The 22,148-nt window shown below is 39.3% G+C and overlaps 3 protein-coding genes across 4 annotated transcripts in view; 1 reads left to right on the plus strand and 2 right to left on the minus strand.

Moving 5' to 3' along the window:
- The first annotated feature begins 1,070 nt into the window (after window positions 1–1,070).
- Window positions 1,071–3,589, plus strand: LOC122994998. Its single transcript, XM_044369894.1, has 6 exons — window positions 1,071–1,249; window positions 1,933–2,075; window positions 2,236–2,303; window positions 2,618–2,746; window positions 2,893–2,988; window positions 3,097–3,589. Exons 1-6 carry the CDS (start codon window positions 1,139–1,141, stop codon window positions 3,183–3,185), a joined length of 636 nt encoding a protein of 211 aa, XP_044225829.1. The 5' UTR covers window positions 1,071–1,138; the 3' UTR covers window positions 3,186–3,589.
- A 1,979-nt stretch (window positions 3,590–5,568) lies between these two features.
- On the minus strand, window positions 5,569–8,349 carry f2r (coagulation factor II (thrombin) receptor). The gene is made up of 2 exons (XM_044369928.1): window positions 8,162–8,349; window positions 5,569–7,457 (listed from the first exon to the last, which is right to left on the minus strand). The coding sequence occupies exons 1-2, from the start codon at window positions 8,229–8,231 to the stop codon at window positions 6,244–6,246; spliced, it is 1,284 nt and encodes a 427-aa protein (XP_044225863.1). The 5' UTR covers window positions 8,232–8,349; the 3' UTR covers window positions 5,569–6,243.
- A 100-nt stretch (window positions 8,350–8,449) lies between these two features.
- The window catches only part of iqgap2 (IQ motif containing GTPase activating protein 2), a 37,270-nt gene continuing 23,571 nt past the window's right edge, over window positions 8,450–22,148 (minus strand). For both annotated transcript variants that reach the window (XM_044369915.1, XM_044369905.1), the window contains 22 exons: window positions 21,906–22,073; window positions 21,621–21,763; window positions 21,301–21,471; window positions 20,795–20,878; window positions 20,497–20,568; window positions 20,317–20,386; window positions 19,857–20,065; window positions 19,533–19,685; window positions 19,271–19,434; window positions 18,814–19,038; window positions 18,124–18,264; window positions 16,845–16,929; window positions 16,414–16,646; window positions 15,596–15,728; window positions 13,980–14,082; window positions 13,575–13,716; window positions 11,397–11,484; window positions 11,070–11,282; window positions 10,797–10,957; window positions 10,486–10,629; window positions 9,499–9,607; window positions 8,450–9,152 (listed from right to left, as the gene is read on the minus strand). In XM_044369915.1, the coding sequence (XP_044225850.1) occupies window positions 9,039–9,152; window positions 9,499–9,607; window positions 10,486–10,629; window positions 10,797–10,957; window positions 11,070–11,282; window positions 11,397–11,484; window positions 13,575–13,716; window positions 13,980–14,082; window positions 15,596–15,728; window positions 16,414–16,646; window positions 16,845–16,929; window positions 18,124–18,264; window positions 18,814–19,038; window positions 19,271–19,434; window positions 19,533–19,685; window positions 19,857–20,065; window positions 20,317–20,386; window positions 20,497–20,568; window positions 20,795–20,878; window positions 21,301–21,471; window positions 21,621–21,763; window positions 21,906–22,073 (3,125 nt within the window). In that variant the 3' untranslated portion in view covers window positions 8,450–9,038. The remainder of the gene's footprint in view (window positions 9,153–9,498; window positions 9,608–10,485; window positions 10,630–10,796; window positions 10,958–11,069; window positions 11,283–11,396; window positions 11,485–13,574; window positions 13,717–13,979; window positions 14,083–15,595; window positions 15,729–16,413; window positions 16,647–16,844; window positions 16,930–18,123; window positions 18,265–18,813; window positions 19,039–19,270; window positions 19,435–19,532; window positions 19,686–19,856; window positions 20,066–20,316; window positions 20,387–20,496; window positions 20,569–20,794; window positions 20,879–21,300; window positions 21,472–21,620; window positions 21,764–21,905; window positions 22,074–22,148) is intronic.

Consider the following 22,148-nt stretch of genomic DNA (forward strand, 5'->3'; position numbering starts at 1 on the left):
AACATGGCGACCAGGTCACAAATTTCACATATTACAGCTAAACAGTACAGTATATATATATATATTATGTTATATATGTTTCTGAAAACATTTGAGGTGAGAAACAGCCAATTCAGTAACTGAATCTTGATCTATATTTGATCAGCACTGCCTAGTTTGACAGTTTAAACTGAGTTTTGTGAGCTGTCTGTTCAGGAGCTGCTTTCTTTTTTTCCCTTTTTTCCAACTGTATTGAGTAAACGACACACACATTTGTTTTGGTCTGAGACATCTAGTGGGGCTGAATGTCATATGTTGCACCTTTAACCGTGGGTCAGTTTTAATAGTGCTGTGTTTGTTTCGACAGGCAGCGCTGGCTATCATTTATTTTAGGTTTAAGTTTAGTTTTTAATCATTGTTCTTAGCATTTATTTATTGGTTTTAGAGTAGGTCTTTTTCTTTTTAGTACTGCGGTTTGTGGTGGCCTCCGGTCACAGGAGTAGTTGGTGTCCTGGGAGTTGGCACATTATTTAGTCTGTGTTTCTTTTGTTTGTGGTGTTTTCTATTTTGTTTTTACAGATAGCACACTCCCAGTCCCTCTCACTGTGGTTGGTGGATACTAGGCCGCAGTGCGACTGTCTATCAGCTCCCTTCATTTCAAACTGTTACATAAGCTTAAATCTGCTCTGAGCAAACAAAAAGCTACTTGATGTCAGACATGCCGACGTCCAGCTTCTTCGATGTATTAATGCATTCATAGACAACAAATGTAGTTTCTGAAATGTTTTGCTGTTGTTGAATTAAGAAGTGAGCCCAGAAGGGAGATATTTCTGTGTATCTGTGTGTGTGTGTGTGTGTGAGTGATGCTGTCTGGGGGGTGTGTTTGCACATTGAAAGACGCAGGGGTCTTGCTATTCACACTCTGCCAGCTGGCTGTTATGTAACGGGATAAACAGAACACAGGCCCCTGCTGACTGGATGTGAAAAGTGAACCGCTCCTTCCCTCCAGGAGAAGAGGTTTGTGTGTGTGTGTGTGTGTGTGTGTGTGTGTGGGCCGGCCCACTGTTACACAACACTTCCCCTTGTTCCTTTCAGGAGGATCTAGCTGGCAGGATCCCTGACATTAGTATCGCTCTGTGGCTGCCTGCTGTCTCGAGCCATGGCTGCACAGCTGGTTGTAGCTCTGCTGGCTCTCACCTCCCTGGGTGCCGCATCTGAACTGGACTGTAAAGAGCTGGTTAAGCCTCTGGTACTGGACAGCCACAGCCCCGTGAGTATGACTGGTCATTTTTTCTGAGCTGGTCTTACTGTTTGTATGTGAGGAGGCTCGGATGCACAGCGCTGTGTGTTAACGTGCCTGCATAGCTGAGTTCTGTTTTGATCACTTTAAAATGTGCATTGTCATTGCATCACTCTTGAGGATAACTTTCAGGTGCATCTGTGTAGCCGTCTGTTTTTATGATCTTGGTTTATCATCTTGCATTATTAAACCTCAAGCATGTCCCACTTTCTCACATACATTCATGTAACTCGTGTGGTCATCAAGGCTACTGCATTATGTACCTTCTTCCTAGCAAAGAACAAACCAATATGAAGTTGTTGATAAAAACAATCTCACTCAGCAGATGAGTCCCAGTTATTATGGAATTGAAGATTTCCATTTTTCTGAGCATTTTCTCATTCATGCTGTCTCAATTATCTATTTCTTCTCTTTTTGCCATCTACTGTTTCCAAGGTCATGAATGAACTTTCAATCTCAACAATATTAAGTGTCCTTTCTGAGTATTTAAAAATATCATCCTAACCTCCACAGACTTTAGGGCACTTATCCTGTTATATTCTGTTGTAAAATAAAATATAATGACTCATTGTGTGTGTGTGTGTGTGTGTGTGTGTGTGTGTGTGTGTGTGTGTGTGTGTGTGTGTGTGTGTGTGTGTGTGTGTGTGTGTCAGATCTATGGGAAGTGGGTGCTGCATGTGGGGTCGTGGGACGAGCCAGGCCTGAAAAGTGACTTGGTGTCAGTGAACAGCTCCTGGGTGGAGCTGTCGGCTTCTTCAGACAGCGGACTCATCACTATCTACTGGGCCGACCGTTTGTAAGGATGCTACAAATGCTCGGTCACATGACTTTATGTATTGTATATCATATTGTTCTGTCTTCTTTCAAATGCAAATGAGAGAGCTGTTTAGAGCTCACAGTTATGATTATACATTGATGGGTTAATGCTGATTATTACTCTTTTTTTCACATTACAGAACTGAAGATAAGTGCCTCCAGGGTTTAGCTAATGCCACCGTCACAGGAATGACCAGTCACACCACTTGTATGTATCTGGAATATATTGACAGTATTTTTCATTTTACACCCTGATCTCTCTCTGTTCTGTGCAATGTAATGTAAAAAAGCACATTACAGAGGAATGGGAGAATTTAATAAGAAATCAGTCACAAAGGGCTCCTCATAGCTGATTTTTTAATGGTGTTTTCTTGTGCACTAATTCAAACAGATCCATGAAAATAGAAAAACTCATGTCTACAGTGGGCCACTCTGAACTGGTTTTAATATTTAAATTTTGAAGGTACTATCAGCTTTACGGTTACATCTATGTGAACGCTTTGTTCTCTTGATGTCTCACAGTTAATATCAATGGCCACACTTCATATCACGATGGGAAATACTATGAGACTTGTTCTGACTGCCTCCTGTCTGAAGACACTACCCTCCTCCCTGATGGAAAATCAAAGGGACGGTACCTATTCCTCTTCAGTAAGGCTAACTTTTTTATTCTCATTTGAGTAATAATAAACCATATTTTCAGGTACTACTTTGACATTTGTTTGTGTTTTCTGTCTTCTCTCCTTTGGCTTCCCACTCACCTCCTTGTTTCATTCCTCTTGCTCCTCTTTTTAAAGCACGGACCGGCAATCTGGAGGCGTCTGAATTGGAGACCTTCAAGAAGCAGGCAGAGTGTCTTAAATTCCTCCCAGAGTACCACTTTACAGGCACAGGTCAGCCGTCATTTCAGCTCTGCGCCTTCCCTGCACCCAATTAAAATATCAAAGTGAATTGTCTTTACGCTGCTTTCTTCACTATTCTGTGATTTCCTCTTATTTCAGATCTGTGTCCAGATGACAGAGAAGCTGCTGCACCTGCTGCCGAGAATACAGAGAATGATCAAACTGCTACTGAGCCGACTGCAGAGTAAAGCAGAGCACAGACGTGTTGTAGCCCCCTGAACAGCCCGAACAAATCCAGCTTAACATATACTAAATAATGTTGTAATGTGATCTGCATGTGCACTGATATATAATGTTGTGCCGGGGAGATACTTCTCATTTGTTGTCAGTTTTAGCAAAGGCAATAAATTCAAGATGATGGTGTCGTGTCATGTTTGATCTGTGGTCAGTAATGTGTTGGTGGTGGTATTTGGTTGAAATGTGCAGTCTTATCACTGTGTAGGATATGTGAAATCTGATTAGTATTTGGTACAATGGTGGCTGACAAATGCACTTAAATGCCTCAGTTATTGTAAATCAATTTAGTTTGTAAAAAAGCAGATAACTGTTATCAACTGGTTGTATAAGGTAAATAAAACAGCTTTCAGTCTCACTGTGTGCAGCGTTCTAGTCATTTATTTCCACCCTTATTCAGAAAAAGAGTTTGGCCTCAGATTCATACGATCTTCAACATTCCTTTATTGTTTTTCGATCACAATGGGAGTTCTCAGATACTCTGCTGACCCATTAAATTAAATGCTTCATCACATCTACTACTACAGCTATTCACAGAAACTAAGGCTGTTGCTGGGTAACTTCACTGTTAGGAAAGAAGACGTTAAACGTTTAAATCATCGCCACAAGGAGTCCACACATCCCCCACAGGGGAAAACAACCTTCGTTATGCAGAAGAAAAGCTGCTTCAGGTCCCCTTTTTGAACATCAAGTCGTGGCACTTTGCCTGAGTTCATTCAAGGGCAGCAGCATGGGCCGGCCATTCAGCGCTGAGCAAAAGCATTGCTCTGCATGGTCATTAAAAAACCTTCACTGGTGCATTTGAGCATGTAAAAACCTCCCACCCCCCACCCCCCTCCTACTCCCCCCCCCCCATGTTAGCACTAGCACAACTTTTTTTTTTTTTTTTTGTCTGAAGCCCCAGAGGGAAAATGAATCAGCATTAGAGGTTTTCTTTTGCAGTTTCAGCAACATACTCTGCAGTACTGCTGTCTCTCTCTCTGTCTGACTATGGCTCTGCCTGTTATTGTATTTCTGTTGGCTCTCACATCGGTCAGCGATGAGTCTGCACCTGACTGTAAGGACCTGGTCAAACCTTTTATGCCACAGGACCCCAAACTGGTGAGTTGTGCTTATGATCCTTTTTCTTGTCTCATTTATCACAGTGATGGCTGATTTGAATTATCAATGATCATAATCAGTTACTTTTAATATATAAATATTGACTTGTTGCATGCAGATATTTGGAAAATGGGTGTATGTGATGGGGGCTGGTGACCCGAAGCCGTACCACAAGGCAATGGAGTCTCTGAAAAGCTCCTGGATAGACTTGTCTCCCACCTCCGACAGTCAAATTGTGACACTACGTTGGGGAGATCACTGCTTGTAGGTTTGGTGATTTAATTGAATATGTAAAGTAGAATCATCCATAATGAAGAGTTTGTAACTGTGTCATTTTAAGAAACACGTGTTCAGTCACAACTTATTGTTGTTTCACAGTAATCGCTGTATTATGGGTGAAGTAAATGCAACAGTCTCAGGACTTGCAACCACATTTCGCAGTAAGTCAACATCAGACTGGTGACGTTAGATTTAAATGACGACTCATGAGGGCACATTATGACATACTGGATTAAATTGGAGGGGCAAAGATATCCACAACACATACCCATATAGAAATATAAATAATGTATGATAATAATCCGCCACTCTGCTGTCTGCTTTTAAAGAAAACCTGTCAGATCACAAAGGACATATTCTGCAGTCGTGCTCTGACTGCCTGCTGTGGACAGACACCTTTCGAAATGAGGATGTCACTGGTAGATACATCCTGCAGTTCAGTAAGTCCTGCCCTTAACACACTTTTAAAATCATTTTAAATGTGCATACTCCATACTTTTTTAATTCTGCCTTCTCTCTCAGCAAGGACTGGAGAAATAGATCCCAAAGATGTTGAAATATTTAAGAAACAGGTCGGGTGTTTGAACTTCCCAGAGAACGTCCACAGCTACGATGGCGAAACAGGTCAGTAGCTCCTCATTCACTAGTTCTTCTTCTTCACCATTTTCATATTAAGTGCAGTTTAAAACAAAGCTGGACCTGTGTGTCACAAATTGCCACAAGGTGGAGATGTTGTAATGTGAAATCCAACATTATACATGAATGTGCATGTTCTTATAGAGCAAATTTGTTTTTTGGGAGCAATGCCATGAAGTGCAAGTGCATGCTCAGGAAAACTGAATGGCATCACGTCATATTAACTTGCTTTTTGTGTTCTTTCTCAGTTTATCTCTTTGTGTTTTCCTGTGTTTCAGAGCTGTGCCCAGACGACAAGGAGAGTAAAGAGTGAGCAAGAAGACCAGAGAGAAACATTTGTATTCATCAAAAATAAACATAGTAGTTTTTGTTTTGACTGAATTATCTCTGCTGTAACACAAACTTTGCTATTTACACACACATATATTTTTGGCTTTGTTTAAGCCACCACATCAAGTGATTAACGATTCAACAGACTTGTAACGATTTATGATATAGTGTAGTATTGCATTATGAAAACCACCAGTTTTTGGTCTTGAAATAATGTGGTAACTGGATTACATGTAATTCTTTTTAGATTAAAACTTTATTACTATACACTAAACAGTTTAATTCCCATAATTCATTGAAAACAAGAATGAGAAACAGAAATCTGAAAAGAGTGGCTACTTTGTGAAATTAATCCGACTGATCACTCACTGTTATACCGGAGGATGTACAGTAATTTATGATTAAAAAAAATAATAAAAAGCAAACTGGTTTCTTAATGTAAGTGTAAACAATGATACAGCAAATAAGCTCATTTATAATATAAGTGCCAAAAAAATAAATAAAAATCCAGTACTACCAGGTACTGGACAAACTCTTCACCAAACCAAAACTTCTTTAAAAATGTCTTCTGATCCAACCCAAACCATTTAAATTGAAATAATTCAAATGCACGTTGACTCTGATGTGTTACACACTGCAAGTTCGAGGCTCCTCATGTCTGTGTACTCAAGCCACCAGCCTGCTGTACTGGCTCCCATGCAGGCCAGTTTGAACACTCTCCATCTTGCATGACCTGGTGCTGTCTGTCCTCCCGCTGGTCCTCGTGCTGTGTGTGTTTGAGCTGCTGTCTTCTCGCGCTAGTCGCCTACACCTGAGCAGCGCCGCCACCTGCTTCTGGCACTGAGAGGAGCCAAAGTAATAGAGGACCGGATCCAGACAGCAGCTGAGGCTCCCTACACACATGGAGAGCAGGTACGCCTGGTATGAAGTGTCACTTGACTTGTGGGACAGTTGAACATAATGAGCCATCAGGATGATGTTGGTGGGCGTGAAGCAGACCACGAAAACCACCAGCACGATGACAGCCATCACCACAGCTCGAGACTTCTTGGAGCGGTTCTCCACATTGGCTGCTGCCAGCGCGCGGATAATACGCGCGTAACAGACGACTGTGAAGATGAGCGGGATGAAGAAGAAGACGGAGGAGTAGATGGGGAAGAAGTAGAGATAATAAGTTTGTAGTTTTTCCGCATCCTGCACATCATGGCAGGTGGTGATGCCCAGGTCTGCCAGATGGACGGTCTGCCCTGACATCAACAGAGGAGACACTCCTCCGAGCGCCAGCAGCCACATGGAGGCGCACACAGCTGAAGCCGTCTGAGGGCTGCGCCACGTCAGCGAGTTCATGGGGTAGACCACAGCCAGGAAACGGTCTATGCTGATGCACGTCATGAGCAGGACAGAGCAGTACATGTTGCAGTAGAAGGCCGCTGTGACGACCCTGCACATGAAGGAGCCATAGATCCAGTCGTTGCCATGGTAATGGTAAGATATCTTGAAGGGAAGGAGCAGGCCGAACAGCAGGTCAGCGCAGGCCAGGTTCAGCATGTAGATCACTGCTGGCTTTCTGGGACGGATGTGATGCACAAACATCACCATGGCAACGAGGTTGAGGGGTACGCTGATGATGAAGACGAGGGTGTATACGGTGGGGACGAGGCCGGTTGCCAGGCCACCCTGGAGAAACCTTTTGGCCTCCTCTGAGATTAAAAATTGCTTCTGGGGATGACGGTGTTTTTTAACCGGGTCCTGTTGAGACTCTGAGCCGGAACCCCTGTCATCATCCGAACTGTCCAACACAGACAGGTCGATGTAGTCGTCAGGGTCCTCAGTGACCATCACAGCACGACCAGAAAAAGTCCGCAGAAAGGGCGATGAGCCTTTAAAGAGACACAAAAACACAGAACACGTTTTCAAGGCGGCTCTTCTTTTGTAAATATGCTCTTCTGACTGAAGAACAGATGCTATCTACTTTTCAAAGTTATATAACAGGAAACGATTCTCCCCGAACAGAATTAATCGAAATTACAATTTAAAAAAACGTACTCATAGTTTTGATCTGAAATATTTGCTTCCACCTCAATACAGTGGAGGATGTTACAGAGTAGGTAATGAAATATTATTTGTGGTCCTCATCTCAATGACAAATTACACAAAATTAAACATGTTGAGATAATCTACAAACCTCATTGTAAAGATTTTTAAAAGGGACCATTTCTTCAGTAAAAGAAATTGTTCCAAAACATTCACATGACCACCACTAGGACTGAGAAATGGGTTTTTTTTGTGTTTGTTTGTTTTTTTGGGTGAACCAACCCTTTAAAAGAATTTTTCATTACTCTTGACTCTTTATATTTGTACCACTGGTGTAGCAGTGACCATTTCTACATATTGGTACAGCTATAAACAAGGACTTAAATTAATTATCGTCACATGATCTCTAGAACAAATCAATGATGATACCAAGAATGTTGCATTACTGCATTTGTAACACACACAGAGCTAAAACAAATACTGTACATACTGTGGTCATAGAAAAAATAACCTGATATGTCATAAGTTTAAGGTAAATAAAGCAACTTACCATTTTGAAAGGGTAATGCTGAGCTTTGGAGAGAAAACAATACCAACAGCCATATTGACAAGTGAACCATGGCTTTATTTCCTCTATTTTACACCGACAAGTGTTGGAATGACTGTATGTTTGCCAGACGAGTCACTGAAGTGTTTTCTGTCAGCATCAACCATGTTATTACAGTCCTGTGTTGACACTCCGCCTCCTCTTCACTGCACAAGATCTCCTCCCCATCACAAAGGAATAATGTGCATCAATACTCTCATAAAACATTAATATAACAGATGAGAAAAAAAATAATTTTGGACATGTGTAATTTATTATGCACAATCTTCAAGAATTTGAAATCACTTATACACTGATAATACATATTTAAAATACATCACGTGTAGCTTTTAAAATGTTTAAATGTTTTATTAATTAAAACATATTTCTTTAGATGCTTTAATTAAAAAGGCACTGGTAAACTACAGTATATCATAAATGCTCCACAGCTCCAGTTCTGACAGTACTGCTTCTTCTGAAATTTCCATTCAACCCTTATAGATTTTTTCCACATACGACGTAACAATAACAGTGTGTTTCCAAGGATCTTTTACATACAAAACATGAATACCATTATGATTTAATTCATAAAAATACATTACATTTACAATCACCATGTGGAAAAAAAAAAAAACAAAACACACAAAACAAAATATTTAATTGAACAGTAACAACATTTCATTTTGGTTTGATTCATCAAATTATAAATCAGATGAAACAGAACACCGTCTTGCACCATCTGATGTTTTCTGACAAAATTAATTTTGTTCAGCAAACGAATTACTGTCAGAAGGCACATCCTCCCCCTCCGCTCTTTTCTCTCTTTCGTGTTTTTACTTTCTCATTTTCCATAGAATTTCTTGTTTAGGAGGAAAATGAGTAAATTGACGTTGACTTTAGCTTTGTCAAACATCTTCATGACGGCCACGCCTTCGTACTGCAGCTGAAGGAGGTCCTGGACACAAAATACAGGAGACGTGATGAGACACACAAGCAAATCTCTTCATTCATAAAGCTACGGATCTAATTTGGTAGGTCTGACTACATGGAAGTGAATTCAGTTATATAACCAATTATTAACTGTATATCTTCTTGATTTTTTATATTCAATACAAAAACATATAAAGAGAATTCATGAATACACGTCTGTTACTGCAGTCTGAATTGAAAAATAATTGCTTTGTTTCCATGCTCCATGCATGAGAGCAGGAAAGTGAACCATCTGTCATCATGTGTTAGTGTTGGCCAGTGACATGCTTCATTTCGTGAGATTGTGACGCACTGGGACGTTTAATGTTTACCTGGAAATGAAGCTGGACTTTTTCCATCTCGACTCCCATAAATTTGGCTTTCACCTCAAAATCCCCGACTTCCTCAGTGGGTGAAATGTCAAACATGACATTTTTGAACCTGAGCGAAGAAACGGACAACAACATGAGATTAACTTAAAAGTGACAACAAAGTGGGAAAAAGAGGATCATCACTCACTATAAACTATTCATATTACTACAGAAACACAAAAATAAAATAGTTGGTTTTGATACTTCCACAATACGAGTGATGAATCTGCAGTATTTGACACATTTGAGTCACATTTGCATTTGTGATTAATTGGCCGAAGGAAGAAGCACTTTTTACGTTTATATTTCTTTGTTAATCTACAGCTGCTCTGCTTTTCCACCCCGCTGCAGAGTCACAATTTAACTTGACATTTTTAAACAGAGTAAAGAGCATATTAATAGTCTTCAGAATAACAGATGAGGTGGAGCTTGAAGACAGATATCATTTAACAAAACCCCTAATGGTATTTTTTTTCCCCCAACACAGAGAAAGCTGACGAGGCACATCCACCTTTCATCAAAGCCAGTTTACAGCCAAGTTCCAATTCTTTGAATAGACACATCTTTCCTCCTCTTGAGGAAAAAGGGATCACTCTAAAGATCCAACCAAACTGATAGAAAGACCATTTCTTGTTCAGTAAATTCCACTTAATGTGTGAAAAATCTTTAGTCATACTTGTTTGCACTGGCCAATAAATGGCCAATTATATTACTTATAATATTGTACATATGTGGGAAATTTTTTGAGAAGTGTTAAATGGTGATATATGGTGACTTGCAATAATGACGAGGCAGAATAAAAATATCTTACAGAATGGTTTGAAGGGTCAGGAACAAATTATTTTTCAATTAAAACAGTAGTGTTTCAATGAAAATAGCTCAGTTTTCAATTATAATAGTGAAATAGCCCTTTTTGACAGATGTAAAGTGATGAACAGCTCGACTCACTGGTTTGTCTGAAGTCCTTCTATCTCCAAAATGACTCCTTTCTCATGCAGCTTTGCTGCAGTGTACTTCAGAGACTGTGGCTTCCACTTCTTGCTGCCCTTGTCGTCTCCTTTGCTGTCCAGTTTTATTGATCTGCGTGAATTCCTGGATACACAAAATACCGTAATCACAATAAATCTCACCCCATCCATCAAACCACCCACACAACACAAAAAGATGCAGGAAGGACAAACATTATGTACAAACAGCGAGAAAAAATATTTCTTAAGTCTTCATTGTCACAACGTGTATGAAAAGAAGGTACAACTCACTTCCGGTTGAGGTTGTCCAGGCAGGTCTTGATGTAGGTATCATAATAGTTCATCTGGTCCTGGTAGAAGGCTGTTTTGGAGTTGAGTGCCGTCAGTGTCTGCTGGAGCTTCACCAGCTCAGCCTTCCTCCTCTGTCTGTAGCGTCTTTGGTAGCGAATGTCCTGTCAATTACAGGTTATATCACATTTTTACAAAGTCAGAAGCTGAACAGAATTAACAAGTTATCATTAGAAACATGCATCTTTCTATGTGGATGAAGAGCTGCTTATGAACCTTTGATATGTCATTAATGAGGTCCTGGTATTTGTTACTAGCAGTGACGAGGCCACCCTGCTCCAAGTTACGAAGGTTCCTTTGGATCTTCCTCTTCTTCTGTTCGAGGGGAAGCTGGCTGTCCTCTAGTACTGCTGGGCTGCTCTTCAGACCTTCTGGTGTCTGAGCATCCTGAACCGCCCGGCGCTCTACAATCTTAGTATGTTCTGACTCCTTCATGACAAAGTCGAATAAGAAGTGTCAGAATCAGTGCAAATATTCCTTTGACACATGAAAATGGCTGTTTGGGAAATGGGCAAGGAAACACAAAAAGAAAGACAACATCACCTGTGGGGCAGAGGCAGGGGTGTCAAGAATCTCAGGCAAAGTCTCTCCAGGTTGAATCCGAACCACATCCACTATAAGCTTTTTTGTCCTAAAACACACATAAAAATAAAATCATCTTTGAGAACCTGACATCTCACCTTGTGTTGTTTAATACCTTCTCTGTTTCTCAAGACATTGACATTGTGACATTGTGGTTGGAACCAAAAATCTCAAATGTGGATTCATCAGACCAAAGTACAGATTTCCACTGGTCTAATGTCTACTCTTTGTGTTTTTTTTTCTCTTCTTCTTATTGGTCTCCTTCAGTAGTGGTTTCTTTGGAGCAATTTGACCACCATGAAGGCCTGATTCATGCAGTGAAGAACAGCTGATATTGAGATATGTCTTCTTCTTGAACTCTGGGAAGCATTGATATTGGCTCCAACCTGAGGGGCCATTAATTGGTGATTTCTGAGGCTGGTAACACTAATGAACTTATCCTCTGCAGCAGAGGTATCTTCCTTTTCTGGGGTGGTCCTCACAAGAGCCAGTTTCAATCATCATAGTGTTTGGTGGTTTTTGCGGCTGCACTTGAAAAAACTTTCAAAGTTCTTAAAATTGACTGACCTTCATGTCTTTAAGTAATGATGGACTGTTGTTTCTCTTTACTTAGTTGAGTTCATGTCATAATATGGATTACTACAGTCAGGGCTGCCAACTTTTGATTTATTTGTGAAGTGAGCATGTTTAGTGCTGCAATAAAAAAAAAAAACTGAAACAAACTTCCTGCATTTCTACACAACCTGACCTCTTGGATTAAGTCAAGAAACAGGGACCTGCACTAGTCTAGATTAGTTATGAGGGTGCTATGAAAACCAAGAATGCATCAAGAACAATATATAACTGGGTGGATCAGGACAGGAAATAATTATTAGAAGAATGGCTATTTAATATTTGAAATTATTTATAAAAACATTATGTAGCCTAAAATGGTAGTAGGTTACCTAAAAAACCCATTATTGGGAATCACAAGAAAAACAGACACAGAGCGTCCCTGTAACCATAGTAACTCACTCTCACTCCTGCCTGCTGCTGTCAGAAGAGCCGCTGACTGAGATCACTCTGAGCAGCATGCATGGGAATACATTACAATATAGATTTTTTATATTTCTTGCTTTCCCCCTGATAGTCTGAGTAATTTGCTGCTGCACAGTGCTGCTGTTGCGCTGTGCTGCTCTGTCTTATCTGTCTATGTGCTTTCAGTCTCCTCTTTTTGCACCGTGATGTCATCAGTTATAATTTGTTTTTCACTGCAAATGGACATTTGGCATGTGAAAAGTGTCAATTGTGTGAGTCTCACGGTCAATGCAACACAACTGATGGTCGCAAATACATTAAGAAGGCAAGAAATTCCATGAATTAACTTTTGACAAGGCACATCTGTTAATTGAAAACCATTCCAGGTCACTACCTCATGAAGCTGATTACAATATTGCCAAGAGTGTGCAAAGCTGTCATCAAGGCAAACAGTGGCTACTTTGAGTAGCATATGGTTTGTGTTATTTTATAGTTTTGCTGTCTTCAGTATTATTCTACAATGTAGAAAATAGTAAAAATGACCCATGGCATGAACGTTTGCAGTTAGAACCAAACTTAGATGGTACATGCACATCTCAACTCAGAGCAATCCTGCATTCACATTTAGTTTCCTACTTAAATACTGTATGAAGCAGAAGTTTAGAAAGAGGCCATCTCTCTAATACAGTTTGTTGTAAGTAACTCATCCAGGCGGATACACGTTTATAGGAAAGATAACCCTGACCACCGAACCCCTTCCTGTTTGGAAAGGAAATGATAGAAGAGCAGGAAAGACAACAAAGACGTGCCACTGAGTGATAGCCACAAAGAAATGCACACACTGTGTCAAAAAGGGTCAAGTTCAGAGCATCTCACGGCATTCATACTGTAGCAACCCCAAACTCTATATTGAGTACTTCTGTGCAAGTCTGAAGCAGCACAATGGCTTTAAATGTACAGTATATAAGAGCCTGGATTATGGCTGCATGGCATAATGTCATCCACACTAATTTTGACACCAGAGTTGAGATTATTTATAAAGAATTCAAATGATTGCAACATCAACAGGCACAGCAACACACTTTCTCTGAAGCAGTTGGTTTCCCGACAGTAATTACTTACTTTGTCATGAGAGTCTTCAAGTCTTTGTCATCTCCTTCCAGCAGCTCAAACTTGCTGGTTAGGGTGAGGGAGATCTCAGTCTTGGCCAGCTGGCTAAGAGCACTCTCTCTGTTTGGGTCATTTGGATCCACAGCTCCTTCCCCTTAATTGACGTGGCACAGCATGTAAAATGATTAATACGCTATAGTTGTGATCATTTCAGTGGGTAAATAGCAAACAAACCAAACCAGTAGAACAACAGTAGCATAAATGGTTCTTAGATGTGGTCTTTAGATTGGAATCTTGCCAGTTTGAACCCTTTGATGGGCATAAATATCTACAGTTGATATATTATGTATACTGAATATATATTTATTTTTTCCTGATTTTTGCTTGTTTTCAGTGTAAATAAAAGTTTGACAGTACCTAGCAATGTCTCTACATCAGGGGTGTCTCCCAGGTCCTGCAGTAGCTCATGCAGCAGGTCATTGTGGTCAGGAGAGATGGCCTCCAGATGTTCCAAAAGCAGCTTAACAAATACAAAAAGGTAATTAGTCCTGTACTAAAAGCTTAAATATTCACTGCGAACTTAGCCACTGTAAAATGCTGTGACACGGTGAACTAATGTTGTTAGATTTACGCATAAAGAAACAGCAGAACAGATTTATGGGTCATAGGTGCTAAACTCTCTTTTAAAAGTTAAATCAACTCTCTTATTACATTTTTAAAACATCGATATGTATGTATAAGCATAAAGTATTGACTACGCTCATGGTACATAAACGCACCCAGTCAAGGCCTGGGGATAACAGGAGGACCTGTGTACACCAACCCATACTGCTTATACTGTATGCATATACATACATATGGTATAAGCATACATATGCATATTTCTTCTGAAGAATACTGCAGAAAACAAAGATTTCTCTTTGGATGAACAAAAGTGCAGTTAAAGAGGATTCCTCCCACTACTTTTTTTTCCATTTTGTTAATAAAGACCATGCATGTTAGACTACAGTAGAGAAATATATCAATATAATGGATCCTGTCCCCCATTTAAAAAATGCAAATGTTTTTCTTCACACATCAAATAGATAGGAAATGATAAAATTATCTGTGAGCAAAATGAAGGTTAAAAGAACATCTGCCCAAGCTAATACACACGCATCATCTCCATTTTTAGTCCCTGTGTGCATAAGTGTAGAGTGAAACTGATGACAAAAGGACAAAGGATGGCTTTAACATACTGATGTCCTCACCACTAGTCCCTTTCCAAGGAAATGGTCTGGAAATATAAAGAAAGGAAAGGATGATGACGGAAAGACAATAAGTGGCTGTCCGAGAAACAGCGATAAGGATGAGAAATGGAAGAGAGCAATTGGTGGGATTTAAACAATATAGGAACTGTGTGCTAATATAGCAGCACATATGTCAAATCTAGTTGTATGTTGACTTTTTAGATTTGCTTGAGATGTTTTGTTTAAAAGTAAGAAAAATACTAAGACATCAAGAGCACTTTGAATATTTAATTGATATTCAAACACTCAAATATTTGATCCATAATCTGAATTTCTTAAAATTTGGCATGCTGGGGGAAAGGGGTGAATTCTCAGTAGTAAAGCTAGTACTAACAGTAGCAGTGCTAGTAATATTCGTTCTTCTAGTAGTAGTAATATTATCATCAGTAATACTAGAACTAATAGTACTTGTAAAAGAAGAAGAATCATTATAACAGTGAGTTTAGGACTCCAACACTAAACATTTGACTAAAACTTTAGAGGGGAGCCTCAAGATAAAGACTATATGAAACCAGAATCAGAGCAGCCCAGTTTGACAACTACACTGCAACTGCAGTATCAGTACAAACATGCCATCCACTGACAGAAGGATTCAGTTATGATTAATCATAATCAAAAACATGCACAGCTTTTGTGAGACTGTGTTATTTTAATGACAACTTAATTTGCATTTGTAGGAAGATAAATTGAATTCAATCTGGCCCACAAAAAAAATGTTATGAGATTTATTTTGCTTAGGTTTACCGAGTGTGTATTGATGATCTCCTCTATTGAGATGTAGATGATAGGCTTGCTCAGGGTCACCATGTCTGAGTACTCATCAATATTAAACTTCTCCTCAAGCTCAGGGACATCACATGCTGACTGGAAAAATACCCTGAAAGAAAAGAATACCAGTAGTCATCAGTAACACTGTCTTTGATGTACCTGTGACCTTTTCAGCTAGGGAAACAATCCATACTAACTTGTTCCAGAAAATGGAATAAAGTGTACTTGGGTTTCCAGTAATGATGAGTCAACCAATTTGGCAATGTGGGGAAGATAACATCACACATACACACCCAGAGCTTCATATTTGTGAGTTTGTACTGGTCTGTCTAGAGTCCAGATGATTTTTGTGAAAGCCAATTGCTGACACAGCACATAACAGCTTCTGTCTTTGCCAGGACTACACCTACTTCTACCATGTCAGCTTAAAGTGTTCCTGAACTTACAAGGGAAATGAAGGTTGACTTTATTTTTCTGAACTTTTTGACTTTCTTATCAGAAAGTCATTAGCAATACATTGGCTTACTGGAGCTTCATTTTTTCCTCAAAACAAAGAACATAACAGCAAAGTGTAAGAATTGCTTTATCTCATGTTTTTATCTTTACATCATGTTGTTTTTGAACATGAACCAAAGACATGGTGTACATAATTAAAGTGTTTTGGAGGACTTGCCTGTGCTCATGCTTGAGTATTGCCCTGAACTTAAAAAACATGTTGACATAAAATCTCTGCAAAAAATTCGTACCAGAAACACAGCATCATTTTCTATCAATATTCATGCTCCCTTTCTCACCTAAATTTCTCATATGTCTGTGATATGTAGTTGTTCATTGGCGTCATATGTGCATTCTCGCCCTCAAACAGCTTATTTGCAGCAGCGTGCTGGAGCATCTTCGCCACAGATCCCAGGTTGCGACGCTGGTCTACGTGAAGCTGCCCTCCTGCTGACACGTCGATGATGTCAAAGCCATCAGGGGCCACGATGGCTGGATTCATGTAGCGGTAGTAAAGCAGGTTTCCTACAATCTGCAATAAAAACAAGAGAAAACATTAAAACCTTTTGTGGAATTAAATCCCATAGTCAGTGATCTCAGTATGCTCATGATAGTTAGATGATGATAGTAATCATGCAGAGAGGACTGTATGAGCAGAACCTGAACATACTGTTCTATAAATGGAAAAATACAAATACGTCTGTCTATGTATATACTTGAGGGCGTCTACCTTCATCAGCTCATCCTCTGAGGCATCTGGAAACTTTTCATGGAGGCTGTTCTTCAGAACTTTCGCAATGTATCTCATGCCATAACTACATGCAAAAGAAAAAGCATCGATGGGAAATCAAACACAAAACAACATGCATTCAGATGTCATGTAACAAATGATAAAGCAAGCTCATGAGAGGGAAAATGAAGTCCAAAATGATGACTCATTCAGGCTTATTAGGATTTATTTGAGGCAGAATGTTGTCTTTTTAGATATTAATTCATCAATACTTGCATTACTGAATGAGAATACTAATGACTTTCCATTTCTCTTTATTTGAATTTCCACATTTTGTAAGAGCAGTTTTTCTGCTAAAAACCTAAAAAAAAGCATCAGCACCATCTAGTGGTGTAAACAGTCTTGAGCACTTTTAGAAATGATTGTGTTGTTATTGAGATTTCTGAAATCAGTGAAATAATGAAAAGATGAGTGCTTATGTCCCAATCACAAAACTGGGTTATATGGGTGTGACTAATGTAGCACAAAGCAGAGGTCTGAGTTTGTGCTTTAGCAACTGACCAGATGACTACTTGCTCCAAATCAATGATTATCTGGTAATGACTATGCTCTAACATGCAGCTTAACCCTTAACAACTAGGATGAGCCAATAACATACCCGCACATATGATCATATCCTGTTTAGCCCTATTTTAGTCATGTTGCTCTCACTATAATGTTTAAGTAATCATATAAAAAATAGAAAGAAATATATTCAATAGGAAGAGAAAATGGGAAAAAAAACATTTAGTGAAATAAAATGGCACTTAAGCATTTAGATATTTTAATGAGAAGGATAAAAAAAAATATTACTGTACATGTAAAAGAACAATAATTTCAGTACAGAGAGACAACTTAATTGGTTGTATCCCTATACTAATTCTTCCCTATAATAATAATAATAATAATAATAATAATAATAATAAAAAAGCAATACACATCTGACAATAGATTCCTTACAAAGGCAGTATTCATTGCTGCATTAGACAGGTGTTCCTGTTATTTGCCCAACTTTTGCACAACAGAGAGAGACTGAATTTCATTAACTTTTGAATATCTTCTGGATAACTTGTTTTCGGTAACATTAAATTTATTCTTATGTATATTTGATTTGGCAAAAAAAAGAGACAAAACAACAGACTCAACAAAATCCAATCTGCTCAAGCTCTGACAAGCAAATCTGTCACAGAGGACACAAAGGATGGAAAGACACTGACACTGACCAGGTCCCAAAACTTACGGGATATTATCCAGCGAGGACACAATAGAGTTCAGGACTTTATCTGTTGCAGCCCGAAGCGCCAGACTGGATGCCTCAAGCCTGATGCGTACTTCCTCATGTGACATGGCCTGCTCGGGAGTCACTTCATAAGGCAGCTTGCTGAGGCACAACAACAACAGACGAACATTAATACTGTACATGTCAAGGCTTTTAAGCTTTCATACTGTGGTGGTTGTATTTGTGTGTTTTTACTCTTTACATTGTAGCAAACATGTTTTAAAGTATAACATTTACAGACTTCAGTACATTTAATGCCATTCCTGGTATCTGTAATGTCAGTGTGGTGTAAAAAGAGAAATAAACCTTGTATAAATTGGTAGATCAACACAGTGAGCATCTAGTTAATTTCACTTATGTTTTTGAAAAATTATGTTAGAATTACAGGAGACTGTAGGTAGAAGAAATGACCATTTTCAAAGTTTGTGTAGTGTGTTGTGTTCATTAAAGGTTTTAATTGACTGGAAAACAGTGGTTTCCTATAAAAACAATCTTAAGTAGCTTAAAGTAATGCTTTGAACTGCAGTAGTTTCTAGTATACTGAAGTTATAGATAATGGAATAAAACACACAAAACTACCTTATGGTGCAAACTTGAACTTAAAGTACACCAAAGACCAACCACCACTGACACCACCTGCATTAACCCTACCTGGCCTCCCCAGTTGCCGTCTCCAGCTGGTTGACCCAGGCTTTGTAAACATCAACAGGATTGGTGTTGATGCCGAGACTCTTGTCTTCGATTATGTCTTTGACCACAGGAGCCAGCAGCTGTCTGAGTGTGTTGTGGCCTCGTGCGCCTCTGTTGAAGCTCACCACCATCTTGATAACGGTTGGGTTCCCTGTCACAATGTCCTGGATCTGGTCTACCTTTGACCTGATACGCATGGAGAACAAGGCACAGCAGATCAGTACTGTCCGCCAAACCAAGACACAGGATTTAGCGTACATGTGTTTTAAGTAATTGTAGACAAATTCTTTCCATTAATTTTATAGGCATTTTCTTACTTATTGTTCATTATAACCATTATATCAGTACAATATAAGTGTAAACTGGATGCAATGGACTTGAGATTATTGAAAGTATTGATCAGAGCTGCAGTCCTCACTTGATTTCCTCCTCCAGAGCAGTCTTGAAGAGTTTGAGCAGCAGGTATTCTTCTCTCTGGTTAGAGGCGTAGTTATACAAGGTGAAGATCACAGTGTCCATAAACTTAGTGGACTTGTTTTGGGGCATCTGGAAGATCAGCTTGGCCAAGTAGGATGGATTGGTCTGATTGGGAGGAAAGAGAGAAGTAAGTTAAATCATGTTGAGCCCAAAACAATAGTATTAGAGTAGATAAGGAAGAGTTAGACACATTTTTGTTTTACCTGCAGCAGGTAAAAGAGATGTTGGTAGGCCTCCAGTTTCCTTCTTTTGCCTTTACTTAAGCCCTTGATACCCAGTTTGTCTCCTGCAGTCATGTCATCTTTACTCGTCTTATTTTTCTTGTTCTTCATTTTCTTACTATGTGACACAACATCCTTTTCAAAGAAACAAAACACCAAATAGTGAGTTAAGAAGCCAAGTGAAGTAGATAAGAAATATTTACAGGGATTCTATCAGTGTTCAGTGTTTGGATTTATTGACTGGTAATGCACATGAAACTAAGCAACAGATTATGTAAAACCAATATAATGGCAAGGCTCGCCAACCTGCAGAGTGATCCTGTTCTTCACCAGCAGTCCAATCTTTATGTCCATCAGGTTCAAATCTTTCTCCATCTGCTGATTGGAGCGAATTTTGGTGACCACCTCTTCCCTAAGTCGTGTCACTTCCTGCTCTTCCTGCAGATCCAGGGGGCTCTGCTCCAGCAAGTGGACAAACTTGCGCACTACAGACAGGGGCGGGTCCTTGGCCCCAGCTAAGATTGGTACACAAAAAGACTAGTCAGTGTGTACATCTTATCTTATTCATAAAAAGTACAAAGTGAAGTTACCAGACACTGATCTAATGATACTTATACCATTTCTACACCAAGTGTTACCTTTACATTGTGGGCTCAGCAATTCCAAGAAGTCAAATACCACAATATTTTTACCAAATAACTCAATATCAACATACATAATAAAACATAAGTAACTGCAGGAATGTAAAATGTCTGTGTTGACTCACTGAGGGTTCTGTAGTCATCTCTGGCTTTGTTGGCCTTTAGAAAAGCCTGGATCTTCACAATTTCTTTCTCCTATACACACAAATAACAATCTTAAACAAGACTCCTACACAACATGGAACAACAACACAAAACCAAAAGGATACCAATAAGTGATGCTGATTGATTTGAGTGTTACTCACATGATTTTTGAAGTACTGCAACCTCTGATTGTATTTACGTTTGGCTTTCCACATTTTCACCAGCGACTGGATCTAAAAAACACCAATGTTTTGTTAGATTACTGATATACAGTAGAAGGTATTTTTTAATTTTGTGTACATGCAAACTGTTTTAATATAGGTTAAAACAGCTATCGTGATTATTTTAGTTTGTTGCTGATGATTTCCAAGAATGGGGTGCATAGTTTTTACATTTGTCTATTCACCAAATAACTGTACATTTTTATATGTTTCTTATTAAAAGCAAACAATTGATCACCTTGACGACAGAAGCAACATTTTTTTGAAGCAAATTCATTCGGTCTTTGTACACTTTCCTCTGTTTGTAACCTTTCCAGCAAGCCTGTAAAAAATGAAAAAATATGGTCAAAAATCTACATCATGTAAAAAAAACATGCTCCAAGTTGTGTGTTTCACATCAGTATATCACAGCACAGATTATTAGACTTAAATAGTAGATAATCCATTCAGATGTTGTCTTTTAGGTGCCGTCACTTCTTTAAATAAATGTAATTTCTTTTTTTTGTTTCTGGACTTTAATTTAAGAACAATGCAAACACTAAAATTGTTAAAATATGGTTTATCCTCCTTTCTTTGCTTATAAATGATGAAGTATGTAAACTTAAGTAAATCCTAATTCTTTATGTACAGTATGGCTCTCTCATTACTGCTGGAATAGCCCACAGCAGCATCAGGAATTACTGAAGTTGATCTAATTTATAAGATCAACCACTATTCAAAGTTCATAGTGGTGCCACACACTACCTGCAATTTGACGACTTGTGGTTCTTGTTGGCGCAGATACTCCATCCTCTGGGCATGCCTTTTCCTGACCAGAAAACCTCTGACCCTCGCCTGCAGCTTGGTCACCAAGGACTCATTGGACAACCATAACTGTCCCCTGTTATATTCTGCAGACACACCACTGACAACATTCTGAAGGAAAAAGGGGGGAAAAGGGGTTTAAAAAAGGGTTTCTGGTTGAAACAATCCTACAATAGTGTGATTATTATATGATCATTTGAACAGTGCAATTGTCAGATGAATGAAAGTCATGAATGAAAGGAGGGGGAATGGGAGTTTACCTGAATTTCCTCTTTACTGAGCTGACCATCATTGTGTTCAAATCCTTCCGGCTCCTCCCAGGTGCCCTGTCCAGTCTCCAGGTTATAGTAGTAGTCATATCTGTCCTTTATACAATGTTTCACCCACACACTCTCAGTGCTGCCTGTGACAAAGCAGATGCCTAATTTAGACACAGTTGATATTATACTGAATACCAAATATGAACATCAGGTGACCTCTCACAGTGCAAGCATCTATCTCACAAATAGAGCTTTCTTTCCGGTGATACCTGCAAGTAAAGTTACCTTTAGTAGCACTCTCTGTTTGTCTCTGTTCCAGTCCAGTCTGGTATGTGTCGGCACATTCAGAGAGCACCGCTTTCAGTCCTGCACTCGGAGCTTGCAAAGCCTGCAGTGTATTCTGGGAGTCCCCTTCAGCCACCATCTTGTTAATGTCAGCTACTGCTCCAGCCACTGGCAAAAGACATGAGAGTTGAGCCAAAGAAGCAGTTGTTGATTCAAATATAAAAATAGCAAGAGTAGGAAATA

This window comes from Thunnus albacares, chromosome 2 (genome assembly GCF_914725855.1).
Source record: "Thunnus albacares chromosome 2, fThuAlb1.1, whole genome shotgun sequence".
NCBI lineage: Eukaryota > Metazoa > Chordata > Actinopteri > Scombriformes > Scombridae > Thunnus > Thunnus albacares.